Source organism: Balaenoptera ricei, chromosome 15 (genome assembly GCF_028023285.1).
Source record: "Balaenoptera ricei isolate mBalRic1 chromosome 15, mBalRic1.hap2, whole genome shotgun sequence".
NCBI classification, from domain to species: Eukaryota; Metazoa; Chordata; class Mammalia; order Artiodactyla; family Balaenopteridae; genus Balaenoptera; species Balaenoptera ricei.
Window position 1 is genome coordinate 51,018,377 of NC_082653.1, and position 16,038 is coordinate 51,034,414.

Below are 16,038 nucleotides of genomic sequence, written 5' to 3' on the forward strand. Positions count from 1 at the left end.
AGAGAAGGGGCAGCAGGACCCCCACAGTGCTACCATCTGTCCCACATTCCATATCTCCTGCCCATCCCCACCTCAGACATTCAGCAAGGAGGTAGCGTACCCAGTGGCTCACCCCACTCTGGCTATGAGGCTTTGGGGAGCCACTTCCTTCTCCAAACCTCACTTTCCTCACTTCAAAGCCTGGGAAGTGACGACACTGCCCCACGGGACAGCATGTGACAAGGACTACGTGCAGTGCCTGGCTCATAGTGAGCTTGCTGGCCCAAGGGTGAGCGGACAGGAGCCCCCAGGAGGGAGGGGAGCCAGTGGTCCTGCCCTGCTCTTCCCAGCACCACACCCTCCACTGGCGTCCAAGCCCTGGACAGGACAACACTTGCCAGTATTCCACATCTGGGGAGGGGGTGCATCCTGGGCTGGGTCCAAGGGTCTTACTGGAACATGTGGCCCTCATGGCTGCCAACCAGCTTTGGGTCCAAAGGCCTTCCTGCCCTGGTAGCCATGAACTTCCAGGCTGGCAGTCCATCCCAGGGCCTCCCTCCCCAGAGGAGGCTCCCACACCTTGGCTGCCCCTTCACTACAGCTCATGACCAGGTAGTAGCAGCCTCACACTGGCTGATACACGACATCCCTCACAACATTTGCTGAATGCCCACCGGGATAATTGTGTATTTCAACCTTACAGCAGCCTGGGTTGGGGGCACAGGGGAAAACAGTACTGTTACCACCGTTTTCAGATTAGGAACCGGAGGTTCCCAGGAGGTACAGTTTGCCCACAGTGGCAGGGGTGGCCTGACATGAGGGCTGCCCAACATCGCTTAATGCCAGTACATAGGAGGGGACCATCCTGGGACAGCAGTGCCTCATGGAGGGACAGGATGAAGCCCACAATTGCCCCTGCCCCACTCCTGGGGCCAGTGGAGAGGCTATCCTGGCAACTCCCTCCTGTGGTTTGTGCTGGGTACAGAGGGGTAGCCCCAGCCTGAATACCTTCTGTGTCCCCAGAGCAGGGCACGCCGGCTTCCTGCAGAGAAGGCGCGGCCGGCCTGACGCCCAGCGGCAGCACCATGGACAGCGCCCCTCCAGCCGCCTCGCGCGGGCTAGGAGGCCAGGCCAGGCCCGGTCCGCTCCACCACGGACAGCGGCGGGGTTGGGTAGGGAGGGGTACGGCCCGGCAAACCCAGTTCAGCTGGAGCTGGGAGGGGCCCTGGAGGCTTGGGGTGTGGGGCGAGGGGAGGAGACGCCCGCTCGGCTAAGATCCGGAGGAGGAGGCGGCGGAGGCGGCACCAGGGGAGAAATAACTCAAGAGCAGTGCCGATTTAGGTTGAAAATTCTCCCAGCCATGGGTGTGCACGTGGACTGCCTGAGTTGGGGGGATCACGTGTATGCCCCGGGCATCTGCGGGGCTCCCTTCCCATCCCCGACAGGAGCTCACATTTGCATACACCCACAGTCCCATCCCCACCCTCCAGACCTCAGGGTGGAACTGGCCCATGGAAAAGAGTCCACAGGAGGGAGGGGCCATGCCAAAGATGGCCCTCAGCAGCCTGTGGGGAGTGTCCAAGGCCTGACTGCCCCTCATTGCACACCCTATCCCCAGCCAGAAGGCACTGGCCAGCCTGTTGGTCAGCACCACCCCCACGCCCTGGGTTGGAGCTGCCTTCCCACAGAGGCAGCCCTGCTGCTCCCCAACCTTGTCCATGGTCTTCCTGTGCTCCGGCTGCTCCTCATCCTTAAGCCTCTGACCCAGCCTGAGCCCTGGCTCTTTAGCTCAAAACTAGAAACAGCCACACCTTAGCCCAGGCATCAGGGCTTTGGGAGAATGCTCACTGTTCACTTCGGAAATGGGTCTGCCTGCCAGTTAGGCAAGAGGTCCCTGGGGGGCTGGGATGAGGTCCCCTCTGCCTGGCCCTGACCCTGGCCCCATCCCCCCAGCCAGACGGGTTGCAGAGCCTCCCACCTTCTTGGTACCTGCCCCCGCTGCACCCAGTGGGGCTAGGAGGACCTGCTTGGATTTTCCTGCCAGGATGGGGCAGGGGCAGCTGCCAGTCCACTGGGGACTACTTCCCCTTTAGGGATAAGCACCAGGAGCTAACGCCAGGAAAAGAGGCTTTTAAAATAAGATGGTCAGGCTGGCACTATTCTTAGCCTCAGCCCCTGGTGTGTTGTGTCTCTGTGTGGAGTGGAATTCTGGGGGAGGCCTCCTCCTGGGATAGGCTGCAGGGGCTCGAGGGTCCTGGGTTCACCCCAGGAGGAGGGAGGTGATGGTCACTACTTTAGTTGTCTTGTCCTCATCAGCCTGAGCCAGAGCTGGATCAGGGTGCCACTTAGGAGAGCTAACCATGCCTCTGTGTTTCCCCAGCAGACTCATGTGAAGCATGGGGGGGTCCCAGGGGTTCACGGGAGGACTCCAGACCTTGGTGGCTTCCAGGCTAAGAGTCTGCAGATTGCCATGCTGGGGCTTCATAAGGAGCTGCCTCTTCTGCAAGTCAAGTCACTGGGCCCCGAGACCCAGCAAGTCCATCTCACAGCCTCACTTCTGGCCCCTTTCCAGTCCTGACCCTACAGTTCAGCCAGACCCTCTGGCCTGCATTCCTCCTCCCCTCCCCCTCTCTGCCTGGGCACATGCTGGTCCCCCCGCTTGCTCAGTAGGCCTCCCTGCTCCTTAACCCTGCCAGCTCCTTCTCTTCCATCCTTCAGTGTGAGCACTGCCCCTGCCTCTCCCTGGGGGAACCCCAGCACTGAGAAAGCATCTCCAGAGTCTCCGCCATCACATGGATTATCATCACTGTCTACCTGTCTGCCTCTCCTTGGCTGGGGACTCCTTGAGGACAGACAGCATGACTACTGAGTGGCCTCTGAGTGCTTGCTGAATGAAAAGAATGGCAGTCCATTTATCAGGGTCATGCAGAAAGGGGTGCAGCTGACAGAGGCCCAGGAGGCGGGATGGAAGGCAGTCAGTGGAAGAGCTGTAGCTCAGCTTGTCAGTCCCGGTTGTGACAGAGGCCAGTGTCCACAGGGGAGGGAGGGGTTGGTGCCAGAGTCCCTGAGAAGGCTCCCAAGACCCTGGGGCTTGGGGTGGGCCTTGCCGTTATTCAGACCTTTGGGAAGAGGACGGCTCATTCTCCTTTTTGACTGAGTCCCCCCCTTGAGAGCTGCAGAGTTAAGGAAGCTGGCTGCCTGTTCCCCATAATCTGGCCAGACCCAGGGGGCAGGGGACAGGAAGCACCAGAGGGGAGGGAAGCCTGGTTCTGCTTTGCTCTTCCCAGCACCACGTGCCCCACCCCCCACCCATTGCTGGTCTGAGCCCATCAAACACTGCCTGACCACAAGTGGGGAGAGAGAGGCTCAGAGAGTGAATTTTCAGAAGTTGTACAAAGCTGGGATTTGACCCCAAGACTCAGGCCAGGCATGGTGGTCCAGAGGGCAATCCCGGGCCCCCACCAACCTGCTGCTACCTCCTTTCTCTGCTCTGTTCTGCTTCAGTCCCTGTGCCCTCCCAGCCTGGGTCCCTCGGCTGGGGTCTCTCCCAGCGTGCCCCTGTCATGCCCCTGCTCTTCTTCCAGAGGCTGCAAGCTGATGTCAACCACTGGGACACTCTTCTTTTAGATTGCTCATGCCCAGGAAACGCCCCACTCCTCATGGCCCTAAGCTCAGAGGTCTCTTCCTCCATCCCTGATGCCCCCATGTAATGCAGTATGCTCTGGATGCTGGGGGGGCCCGGCCCCAGTAGAACCTGCACTGACCAGTTCTCCCTGCCAGCTGAAGACCATGGAGCTGGGCAGGGCATTGGTAGCCAGAAAAACTCACATCAGGTCGATCTGCAGTGGTGGCCCCAGGGGCTGGGGTGACAACTAGGATAGTTTGGGATTGGGGACACAGCGCAGGCTGACAAATTCCATGACAAGCCCTGTGACTCAGGCACATTCACATCCCTGCCACTTTGCACACGTCCTAGCAGCAGCGCTCCCCTCCCGCCCCCAGCTCGGAGATGCTTCTGGGGTGCGGGCTGCCCCACCCGTGCACTGGGAGCTCTGGGAAGGGAGCACGTGGGCCTCAGGAGAGACCTGAGTCGGTGCTCAGCAGACCAAGTCCTGAGGCCAAACTCAGGGCAGCTCAGCCATGTGGGGCCGGGTGCCTCGGGGGTGGGTGTTGGGCTTCAGTCCTCATCTTGGCTTCTCTGCTCTGAAGGACCTGAGCCCCACAGGGCCTAGGCCTGGGGCATCTAGTGCCTCAAACACTGCCAAGGGAAGGAATGTGGCCTGAGCCCACCCTCTGCAGCTGGTCTGGCTAAGGCTCCTCCCGGGCCACTGGTAGGGAAGGTTCTGGGCCACCCACTTACCCCATAGTGCTTCATTTGCTGCCACCGTCGCTCTTCCCCTGAGCCAGCCCTCTGAGACACAGCAGCAAGCTCCCACGTGTGACAAGATGGGGGCTGTGGACAGCTGACAGTGCCAGCCAAGGAACCCCTTCCCCGACCTCTAGGTGAGGTGTCTCCCTGTCTGAGAAAGCCTTCCTGAGGCCCAGCTGTCTTGAGTGTCCCAGGTGCCCTGACCTCGGGGCCACTTGTTTCCTTCTGAGCAGTGGGAAACAGGACTCATGCAAGTGCCCTGGAAGCGGGTGTGAGCTGCAGGGTGGCATCTGTCCCATGAACCTCCCCAGCGTTAGAGGTGCCCATAGGCCTCCCAAGGCGAGGGGTGGTAGGGGTGGGGGAGCCAGGCCAGGCCGTGGACGCGGCAGGCACTGGGCCAGATGAATCCTGGGGTCCCTGAGGGCTGAACAGCCCTCCCTGCTCTGCCAGTGTTTATGACTGGGGCTTGAATTTCCCTCCTCCCCAGACAGCACTCGGTCCAGCCCTGTGGCCACCTCCTGCCAAGCCAGTGGGTCTCCATCAGGCCTCTGCCCTGGCCTGTGGGACCCCAAACCTCTCAGGGTCCTGACCCAGCTCAGGCCTTCTGCTCCAAGGCTGCTGTCCAGTATCCCTCAAAGGAGTCTGCTGGAAGAAAGGGCCCCATGCCCCATCTGGCCCCAGGGAGGCCTGAGCTGACCCTGGTCAGTGGGCCCTCGGAGGCGGCAGGTGAAGCAGCATCTGCCATCTGCTCTCTCCGTGGAGGGAAGGCTTCCTGTGCAGAGGCTGGGAGGGGCTGGAGGAGTGGCCAGTGGGCTGTGGGTTTTCTGATGCTCCAACAACCAGGCCTTCTCTCCTTCTGGGGTCATGGGTGGGGACTCTCCCCACCCACTCAAACTCCCAGAAGGACAAGACCCTCCTCCAGCAGTCTCAGGGTGCCCAGTTCTCCTTCTGGGGCCCTTCAGCCTTGGACATCGCCCAACCCCTCCTCCAGAGCCAGGCACGTGGCCAGCCCCCTCCCTTCGCCTCGTCTTCCCACTGTGGCAGCTCCAAACAGGGCCAGGTTCAGGTGTCCAGAGGCAGATCAGCCACCGGGCCACGCGTTCACAAGCTCCTCCTGGAGTGTAATTGTATATAACACCTGTCTCACAGGCGCAGGGGCTCATGGTGCTGGGGTGGGGAGCCCAGAGTGCAGTGGAGTCCAGGACTTCACCCAGCCAACCCAACTGGGGACCTGCAATTCGGCTTCCACAGGGGAACAGCACAGTGGCACCGACCCCCAGCCTTGGTCCAGTCGCCATGGGGATCGGGCCTCGACCAGGCCAGCCACTGGGGTGAAGGGCTGCGGGAAGGCCTGGCAGGGCTAGAGGCCCAGCTGCAGCAGCCAGGGAAGGGGCTGCGGTTACGTAAGCCCTCCGGGGGTGGCGGCGGCGCTGTCCCAAGCCCCCTCCCCGCCTCGTCCTCATTGTGGCCTCCGCGGTGTTGTGGCCTGCCCCCTCCCCGTCCTGTAAGCCTGGCCCGGCACACACACCTTACCTGGGCCCGGGCTCCTGGCTCATGCCACGCTGTCCACCGGGCGTCCTCCCGTCATGGGGAGCCCGGCATGGGCACCGGCGAAGCGGGGAGGCGGCCGAGGTGCTGGTCTGGCAGTCAGGGCCCGGCCGCGCCCCGCGCCCGGCCTGGCCGGGCCCCCTCTGCCGCGCCTCGAGAGGAGCTCCCGGGTGGGAGAGGATCGGCCGCCCCGAGCCTCCCACCGGGGAGGCTGAGGCTGTACCCAGATAAATAAGGCCGCTTTGCAGGGAGCCGGGCGGGCGCCTCCTCCCTCCCCTCGCCCTCCTCCCCGCCCTCCTCCTCCCCGCCCTCCTCCTCTGCCCTCCTCCCCGCGCTCCTCCCCGGCCGCCGGCGGCGCCGAGCGCGCCCCCCGCCCGGCCTTAAGCGCCGCTCCCTCGCGCGCCCCCGGCGCCGGTAGCCAATCCGGGTTGGCGAGCCCGGGCGGGGGCGCTGAGGATGCTGAGCCCCGCCCCGCCCCGCCGCGCCCTACCGCGCGCACAGCGCGCTCCCGCGGCGGCGCGCGCGGGCACGCGCCATCCCGGCCCTCACCCCCGCTTCCCCTCGCCACGGGCGCCCGCACAATAACAAACCCTGGCGCACGGCGGGGCGGGGCGGGGAGGGGAGAGGAGGGCAGGGGAGGGCGGGAGAGGGAGGAAGGCGAGGGAAGGGCTGGGCGCGCAAAGGGAGAGCCGGGTGGAGCGAGCCCTGCCTTTTGCGGAGCTGTGGGGACCCCGAATCCTGCGGGGCGGAGAGGACTCGAGCTCTTGGGCGCCGGCCGTCCGACCCTACCCCTCCCGGCCCCTCTTGCGGAGCCGGTGGCCAGGCACCCTGCGCGGCCCTCGCATCTCCCGCGCACCTGCGGGGTGCCAGGCCCAGGAACCTCCCTCAGTGAGGAGCGCAGTTGCACACCCGCAGAGCCGAGAAACAAGAGGCCAGTAGATCATTTCAGAGAGTGACGAGTGCGGTGAACGTTCAAGAGGGCCACGTGATGGTGACCGCGCGAGGGTGGTGGTGGGAGTGGGGCTCCTGAGAACAAGACGCTTAAACTGAGTCTCCCAAGGGTGAGAGGGCAGACGAAGTTGTTCAGGAAGGGATATGCAAAGGTCCTGGAGGCCGCGGTGGTGGTAGCTTTATAGGGCAGGTTAGGGTCGGGGGGAGCGGTGGGGCCTGGCGGGAGGGTGTGGAGGGCTCTGTCTGGGCCACTGGGGATGCCAGGCCTCCCAGCAAGCTCAGGGCAGAGGACAGAGGCTAATATTGCCCATCCTGGGACCTCCTGGGAGTGGAGATGGCAGAAGGACCAGGTGCAGGGAGAGCAAAGCTGGGTTTTCACACCAGGGAAAGAGCCTCAGGGCAGAGAGGCAGCCCCCTGAGAGTCTTAACAGAAAATGAAACCAGCTGTTGTTTGCAACATTTTGACAGGAAGCGGGACCCAGTGGGGCTGGTGTGAGGTGAGGGCAGTGGAGGGGGAGCAGGCTGGCCTGTCCCTGGCTGGTTTGGGGGGTGCCACTCTGGCTGTGTGTGGGACGCTGGCGGGGGTGAAGGCAGCTGTTCTGTGTGGCAGGGACTGAAGAGTCACCATCCTGCTGACAATGATCAAAGGGGGAGGCTTGGTGGGACAGGCAGGGGGTGCGTGATGACTTCAGGGTGACCGGGAGAGTGTTGTCTGACCCATCGGGTCACGTCTAGTGTGCGCTCAGCCTCCACCCCGTGAGAGCAGGCGTGGGTCGGCATGGACCCCGATGTGGACAGTGCCCTGACTGGTAGGCAGGACTTCACTTTGCACTTTGAGGGGCTCTTGCCCCTCAGCAGGTGCCAGGGCCCCAGGCAGAGAGCAAGTTATGCCCTCAAAGGGGCCCGAGAGGCCACCTGCCTTGGGAGAATCTGAGCGAAGAGCTCTTGCTCAGAGGGACATGCATACTGCCGTGGGGGCCTCCTGAACACCTGTGCCCTGCTCACCTCTGCCCCCACCTGTTCTCCCAGGTGCAGGGGGGTCACTTTACAGTGCAGATGCGGTTCCCATGCTCCCAGGGCTCCCTCTGCTCTTTGCTGCAGCCTGCAAAGCCCTGAGTCTCTGGCACTGCCAGCCCACAGCCTTGCCCTGTACCTGGCCCCTTGCTCTTGGAGTCTCAGCTACACTGGCCTCCCTCCAGGGCCAGGAGGGCACCATGTCCCTCACCTAGATCATGCCCTCACCTGGAGCACCCCTCACCTGGAGCACCCCTCACCTGGAGCATCCCCTCACCTGGAGCACCCCTCATCTGGAGCATCCCTTCACCTGGAGCATCCCCTCACTTGGAGTACCTTCACCCCTCAACTGGAGCACCCCTTGTCTTGATGCCTAGGCATGGAGGAGTCTCCCCAGTCCAGGCAGCTGGGGCTTTCCAGCTCTGGAGCATGAGGGGGTGAGGATCTGAGACCTTGGAAGACTATGAGAGAGGGAGCCACTGTCACATCAGGGAATGGGGCTTCTTACCATGGAGGTCACCCTCATGGCTCTGGAGGCCTGGGGCAGTGGCTCTGAAACTCCCTGAAGCTCCTCACAGGAGGTCCTCAGGCCTTTCCTTGGGAGTTCTGGGGTGATATGTGTGCCCTGGAACCACATGCCTGGGCCCAAATCTTCCCTCTGTGGATGGGGCCTCAGACAAGTAGTTCCCCGCCTGGAAAATGAGTCTGGGGTCCAAGGGGTTGCCCTGAAGATCCTAGTGCAGCACAGGTGGTGAGAGCCCCGTGCTCCCTAGTGATTAGGCCGGCTCTGAAGCTTCCTGCTCTGAAGCTTCCTGCTCTGAAGCTGTGGGGCAACATGGACACTGGGCCCCTCACTGTCTCTGCTCCCCACCCAGAGGCAGGAGCCCCGAGAGTGCCTGGGGAGGGGACCATGTGGGGTGGGAAGGCCACAAGTGTGTTTGCCAGTCCTCACCACCGAAGCCAGATGGGCGCCCACAGAAGTGAGAACCTTGCAGCGTGGGGTGGCCCTGGCAGCTGTGGGTGGCGGGCGGTGGGCAGCAGGCCTCTCTGCTGCTTCCAGCTTCTGCTCCCTGCCTTCCCTCCTCCCGGGACACAGGCCCAACTCACCAGGGGCAGGCGGGTGGAGCAGCCGGGGCTGAGGATGACTCAGGGCCCAGCTGTCACCATGGCAACCCTGTTGCCTAGCAATGGCGGTCTCCCAGTAACGTCTCCTAGCAATGGGATATTTTCCCGGGCCCTGGCTGGAGCCTGGCAGTTATTTTTAGCTCAGCTGCAAATCAATCTGCAGCTGCGTTTTTGGCTCCTAGAGAAGATGCAAGGTGTATGTGGGGTGGGGAGGGGGGTGGATTTCTCATCAAGGGAGGAAACTTGTCATGTGCCCCAAGGTACAGGCTCATAGGTGGGCAAGGCCAGATTCCACCTGGGAGTGGAGGTGGGGGGGTGTGCAGGTGAAGCGCAACCAGCTCAGGCTGCCTGGAAGAGTTGGCAGATATGACTGTCTCCCTGATGGGGTCTCTGGGAGGGCTGGTCACTCCAGCACCCTAGGGCTCCGTAGGTCAGGCTGGTCAGGAGCATTCCAGGCCAGTGTTCATGGTGGGCACCACTGGAGCGTGTCACTTGGTGGCAGCTTCCTGGCACCCCTTGGCTCTCAGTTGTGGGTACTGTCCCCGTTGTCCCCTGCTCCCAGCCCCTCCAAGGGGTGCAGCGCCCAGCCCTGGGCCAACTAGAGCACACATTCAAGAGGTCCTGGCTGCAGTGGTCTGGGCGGCCACAGGCTCAGCTGGGGGCAAGGCTGAACTGGCCTCTGCTTAGCCCCCATCTCTCCCTCTCCCCTGCTTCTGCTGAAATGGGAGCCCAAGTGGGAGGTCTTGGGCAATTGGGAGAACTTGACCCTTTTGGGCTTTCTCACCATTTCCTCAGGAGCTAGGGTCACTGTCCCCTCGAAGCCAAGTTCCACCTCCCACTGGCCAGCTTCCTGTCCCTGGTTGGCCCTAAGCTCCACCCAGACCTGGGGCACTCTTCCCATCCCTCCACACCCATTGCCTCTGTCTGGCCTTTGTGTAGCTCCCACAGGCCCCGGACCAGCCCAGCCCCCGCCTCGGTCACCTGTGCTCCTCACCTGTGCCCCTTACCCTGTGGGGTTGCCTCCCCTGCTGGAGGGCAGGGCTCACTTGGACTGCTCCTTGTCCCAGCATCTGCTCTAGTCCTCTGCCAGGACTTGGGTTTTGAGTGGGAATGCAGAGAGGCCCATTTTGGAGGGTCAGGGCGCTGAAGGGTTTGGAGCTGGGGGCACATGAAGGAGCCTCCAAACCGAGCACAGATGTTGGGGGAGTTACCTGAGATTTGGGGTATCCTTCATCGATCCATGCACTCACTCTCCAGGTATTTACTGAGCATGTCTGCTCCTGCACCCACAGCAAGCAAGGCCAGGCGTGGCCTTCTGGGCGCCCTGTCTTGTGGGAGGCAGACCTCTGATGGCTTATGACACTGGGTACTTCGGGGAAGCACCCACAGGGCGTGGGGCCAGGAGCCGTGAGGAGAGGCAGCCTTCTGTGGTCTTCTGTGGGTGACAGTCAGCATCACCACTGGGCCCCTTGAAGAATCAGCTGGGGCAGAAGGCAGGGGAAGCCTGGTGTTGAGGGGGCCAGCTCAGTCCTTTCGACTAGGTCACCCTTTAGGAACCCCTCCCAGGCACCCACGGACACTAGCCAATTTTCCGGGGGAGGAGGAGGGTGGGGAGCCACGGGCCCCAGACTGGTGGGAGGTGGGTCTGAGGCTGACTCCTCACACTGCCACCAGAGGGCGCCTGGAGCCCACTGTCGGCCTCCCAGGCCTATGCAAGGGCAGTCAGGGCCCCAGTGACTCGCCAGGAGTGGACCCACTGTCTCAGCAAGGGCAGCTGACTGGGGTGCCCGCTCCCTTCCTTCTAGTGGAGCCTCTTTTGCCTTCTATGTGCCCAGCACCAGGCCCTGTGTACCCCTTTTTAAATTTGTAATTGGGTAAAATACACATAAAACTTACCATCTTAACCACGTCTAAGTGTGCAGGAGTGTCGAGTACAGTCGCACTGTTGTGCAGCCATCACCACCATCCCCAGAACGTTTTCATCCTCCCAAACTGAAGACTCTGTCCTCATTAAACGCCAACTCCCCATCCCCCTGCCCCTGGCAACCTTCATTCTACTTTTTCTCTATGAATTTGGCTATTTTAGGTACTTCAAATGAATAGACTCATATTTGTCCTTTTGTGACTGGCTTATTTCACTGAACATAATGTCTTCTAGGTTCATCCATGTTGTAGCATGTGGCAGAATTTCCTTCCTTTTTAACCAGAATAATATTCCACGGTATGGATAGACCCCATTTTGTCTACGCATCATCTGTCAATGGATACTTGGCTTGTGTCCACCTTTGGGCTATCGTGATTGATAGCTGGTTTCCACTACACCTTGCCCAGGGCGAGGGGCCAGCTGAGCCCTGAGGATGCCTTGACCCTCTTTGGCCCTGAAGGGCCCTGGAGCCAGGGGAGGGGGCAGTGGTATGCTCAGTCTGGCAGTGGCTCCAATGCCCCCTTCCCCTTGGCGCCATCTGCCTTCATCTGTCAGCCTGCACTTCTGGCCCAGGGCAGCAGGAGGGCTGGGGTGGGGGAACAGTGGGGTAAAGACTTCACACCCGGGCTTCCCTGGTGGCGCAGTGGTTAAGAATCCGCCTGCCAATGCAGGGGACATGGGTTTGAGCCCTGGTCAGGGAAGATCCCACATGCCACGGAGCAACTAAGCCTGTGTGCCACAACTACTGAGCCTGCACTCTAGAGCCCGCGAGCCACAACTACTGAGCCCGTGTGCCACAACAACTGAAGCCCGCGTGCCTAGAGCCTGTGCTCTGCAACAAGAGAAGCCCACACACCACAATGAAGAGTAGCTCCCACTCGCCGCAACTAGAGAAAGCCCGCGCACAGCAACAAAGACCCAATACAGCCAAAAAAATACTTCACACCCACAGGCGGCAGAGAGTCTATGTCAGCTAAAGTTTTCAGTGATCCCAAGGGTTCCAGTGTGAGGTTGGAGTCCTGGGTTTGTGCCTAAGGCCTCTGTAATCTGACCCCATGGTTTCACCAGGCTCTTGGGTCCCATCCACCGGGTCCACACCTCAGGGCCTTGGCCAAGGCTGTCTGCTCCTCCCCGTTGTCTGGCATTCTCTCCAGTCCCCACCTGACAACCTACTCCCCACCCCCTCCCTGGCCTACACATTGACATTGGGGGCGGGGTTTCCTCTATGAGAGTGGGCCCCGTTTCAGCTTGTCCCGACCTACTAGGGGCCTGATTCTGGGGCTCAGGGCTGTCCTTGCTCCTGCTTTTCCACGGTGCCTGCAGCCCCAGTGCCTGGACCCTCATCGCTGGGTTACCGCGTGGCCTGTGGGAAGTCACCAGGGCCAGGTTAGGGAGAGATGGGGGATGGAAGCCTAGGTACCAGTCTTGGAGAGAGCCACCCAGATGAACTCCCCTCCCCCAGAGGTTCCAGTGGGCACCACCTCCACCCCGGCCAAGGGCTTGGAGGACAGTGGCCCGACCAGGACGGCAAGCAAGGCGAGGCTGGAGGCGGGGGGGGGGGGGGGGGGAAGTAGGGGGGTACCTCGAGGAGGTGACACGGAACACGTCCGGCCGTGGACCCCCTCCCCAGCGCCTCCTGGGCCACGGGCTGGTCCTCCCACCCCCGAGAGCGCCGCTGCAATTGGTGGAAAGTTCGGGCACCGCGGCGCGATTGGCCTCTCGGCCCGCCCACTGCCTCCCGGCAGCTTCCAGGCTCCCGGCCGGGTGGGCGGCTGGCAGGCGCGGGCGGTGGGGGCTGCGCGGGGCTGGGGCCAACGCCCCGGCTGCTCCCGCCGCGCCCCCGCGTGTCCCCGCGCGCCATGCCGCCCCCGGCGCTGCTCTGCGCGCTTTGCTTCGGCCTCTTGGCCACGGCCGCCCGCGCCGGCTACTCGGAGGACCGCTGCAGCTGGAGGGGCAGGTACGAGCCCCACTGGAACCCCGCGCGGGCCAACCCCCTGGGACTCTGCGCGCCCCTTAGGAGGGGGCTGGAAGATGTGTCGCCAGCCCTTTGGGATGGGGGCGCTCCGTCCCGGCACCGAATCCTTGCCCTCCCCGCCCCCCGCCGAGTCCCAGAACGCTGGGCCTCAGTTTCCTTCTCCACAAAGTGGACGCAGCTGTTGATGGCTGCGGGGAGAGGGTGCAGGGGAAGCGGGCTGGCCGGGTGTGGACGGCGGCCGCCCGCCTCAACACCGCCCGTCCGGTCCGCAGCGGCCTGACCCAGGAGCCCGGCAGCGTGGGACAGCTCGCCCTGGTCTGTGCGGAGGGCGGGATCGAGTGGCTGTACCCGGCCGGGGCGCTGCGCCTCACCCTGGGCGGCTCCGACCCCGGCGCGCGGCCCGGCATCGCCTGCCTGCGGCCGGCGCGGCCCTTCGCAGGCGCCCAAGTCTTCGCGGAGCGGGCGGGCGGCGTGCTGGAGCTGCTGCTGGCTGAGGGCCCAGGCCCGGCCGGGGGCCGATGCGTGCGCTGGGGTCCCCGCGAGCGCCGGGCCCTCTTCCTGCAGGCCACCCCGCATCCCGACATCAGCCGTCGCGTGGCCTCCTTCCGTTTCGAACTTCGGGAGGACGGGCGTCCAGAGCTGCCTCCGCAGGCCCACGGCCTCAGTGCGGATGGTGAGTGCAGGTCTGGGTGGGGACGGGTGGGAGTGGTGCAGTCGCTCTCTGGCCTCGCTGGGTGGGAACCTGCCTGTCCTCCCTAGTGCATAGAGGGAGAAACCGAGGCAGCCTGTCAAAGGCACACAGCTAGTGAGTAGCAGCGTCAGGACAGGTGGGGGGCGGGGAGGGGAAGCCCTCACCTTGCGGGTTAGGGAAATTGCTGACAGAGGGCAGAATCCCGGAAGGGGAGGCCGGGCAGGGCAACCCGGGCCCGTGGTCCCTGAAGAGTTGGGGGAGGGGATGACGGCCAAAGCTGTCCAGGGCTCCCTGGCCCAGCGGTGACCTCCCTCCCCTCCCCCAGCCCAGTACAACAGAAGTCCACTGTGAGCCCGGTCACCATGGAGATGCAGCCCCGCCTCCCGGCAGGGCACCAGGCCCAGCTTTTTGCTCTCCTGGAGCTTGGAGCCTAACCTCACAGGGGATGGGGGTCTCTGCTCTGTCTCCTGACCCTCGAATCCACCCTAACCTCCTGCCACGTGGGCTGGGCCGGTGACTTTGGGCCCCAGGAAGCAGCTCTGGGAGACCAAGGGGTTACCGCCTGCTGGTGCTGCCTGGAGATGGGTGTGCGAGAGCGTGTGCCTCGTGCACCCAGACCCTTGAGCTCCAGCTCGGTGGGTCTTTGTGCCTGCATGCTGGGCACAGCCCCCAGGCTCATGCCCGTGCGTGTGTGTGATGCATGCACGAGCCTGCAGTGTCACTCCAAGTACAGGGTGTCTTCAGGGTGTGTACACATGGTCCCTGAGACTCCCCAGTTGCCATCAGGCCCTGAGGGGGGTCTGGTAGCTTGCCCTCTCTATCCTGTGTCCAGCTGGGGGGAGGGCTCGGGTAGTCCTGGAGAGGGCAGGGCCTCCACTCATGACCTCCCCTGCATGCCAGCTGCCTGCAGACCCTGCAGTGATGCCGAGCTCCTCTTGGCCGTGTGCACCAGCGACTTTGGTGAGTGTCCCCCCTGTGGGGCGAGCCAGGGGCCTGCCTTCCCCTGAATGCCACTGGCCAACATGTGTCCCCACAGTGATCCATGGAACCATCCACGGGGTTGCCCACGACACAGAGCTGCAGGAGTCTGTTATCACCGTGGCCGCCGCCCGTGTCCTTCGCCAGACATTGCCGCTGTTCCGGGTGGGGGGCCCTGGGGGACAGGCGCAGGCCTCCATTCGCACCCCACTGCACTGTGGCGTCCACCCTGGCCCTGGCACCTTCCTCTTCATGGGCTGGAGTCGCTTTGGTGAGGCCTGGCTGGGCTGTGCACCCCGCTTCCAGGAATTCAGCCGTGCCTACACGGCTGCCCATGCTGACCACCTCCACCCCTGTGAGGTGGTGCTGGACTGAGGGGCCTGGGAGCAGGGTGCTGGGGAGGGGGTGGGGTGGGGGGGGTGGCCTCCAGATGGCATCACAGTACCAACTGCTTCCGAGGTAATAGCAATAATCAATAAGAACGCTGCTTGCATTAGCCAATGTGCATCGGGTGCTCGTGCCTGAGCCCAGCCCTGGGCCTGCCTCACTTCACTTTATTCTCCCACAGCCCCCGGCACTGCCCAGTTCCCGCTTCATAGAGTCAGAGACTGAGGCTCTGGGACAGTGGTGCCATGTCTAAGGCCACCCAGCCCACGCCCTGGAGAGGGGCTGCTGCTGGGTGGGGGCATGCAGGGACCCCCCCACTCACGTCACCCTCAGCTCTGCTGCCCCCAATGCCAGGTGATTCCACTGCTCAGAGTGGGAGTGGAAAGGGGGCCATAACACCCAAGGTCTGAGGTGGGTGGAGGCCCTTGTAGGGGGAGGCAGGCGACACCACTCCCAACCTGAGGGAAGGGGCTGCAATCTGGCGGGCCACCGACTTCCCCGCATGGTTCGCTGCAAGCCCAGCAGAATCATCCTGGCCCCACTCTGCCCCTGGGGAAGAATGGGCCCCTCTGTCCACAGGCCCCTGCAACGTGCCCAGCATCCTGACGGCTGTGGGGTCTCTTCTGCAGGGTCCTGCTTGTTGCCCATTTCTAGTGGGCAGGGGCACACAATGGGGTCTCTAAGGACCGTTTCCCGCCACTGGCCTCATTGTCGCTGCCCCCGCCTTCCTCTCCAGCCTCAGCCACATAAAGGGCCAGCGCAGTCTGGACAAAGCTGACGCTCCTGAGGCTGAAAGGCCCCAGGATGGGGGTGCACGTGGGACTACTGAACCCAGAGGGAGCTGACTCTGCTGACCCAGCCCCACAGCTCCTGGGAAAGAGGGCCACAGCTCAGGTCTGGTGGGGTGCCTGGGCTGAGTCCCAGAAACAACTTCCCATCTCTGCCTGGCAGCCCTCACTGGAGAAGGGGCCCCGCCATCCCGCAGGCAGGAACTGAGGCTGGGAGAGGAACAAGGATACACAGGGCCACTTCTGCCAGATTTGGCTGATATAGGTACCTCATGTGGCCACACCCTGTGTGGACACTGCATCACTCCA

The 16,038-nt window shown here is 63.1% G+C and overlaps 1 protein-coding gene across 2 annotated transcripts; it reads left to right on the forward strand.

Moving 5' to 3' along the window:
* Positions 1–12,734: 12,734 nt before the first annotated feature.
* METRN (meteorin, glial cell differentiation regulator) lies at positions 12,735–14,953 on the forward strand. Of its 2 annotated transcripts, XM_059897528.1 has the most exons (4): positions 12,735–12,867; positions 13,158–13,558; positions 14,477–14,536; positions 14,613–14,953. In XM_059897528.1, exons 1-4 carry the CDS (start codon positions 12,770–12,772, stop codon positions 14,927–14,929), a joined length of 876 nt encoding a protein of 291 aa, XP_059753511.1. In that variant the 5' UTR covers positions 12,735–12,769; the 3' UTR covers positions 14,930–14,953. The 2 variants fall into 2 exon arrangements, with proteins under 2 accessions (XP_059753511.1, XP_059753513.1); XM_059897530.1 differs by lacking the exon at positions 14,477–14,536.
* The last annotated feature ends 1,085 nt before the right edge of the window (positions 14,954–16,038 follow it).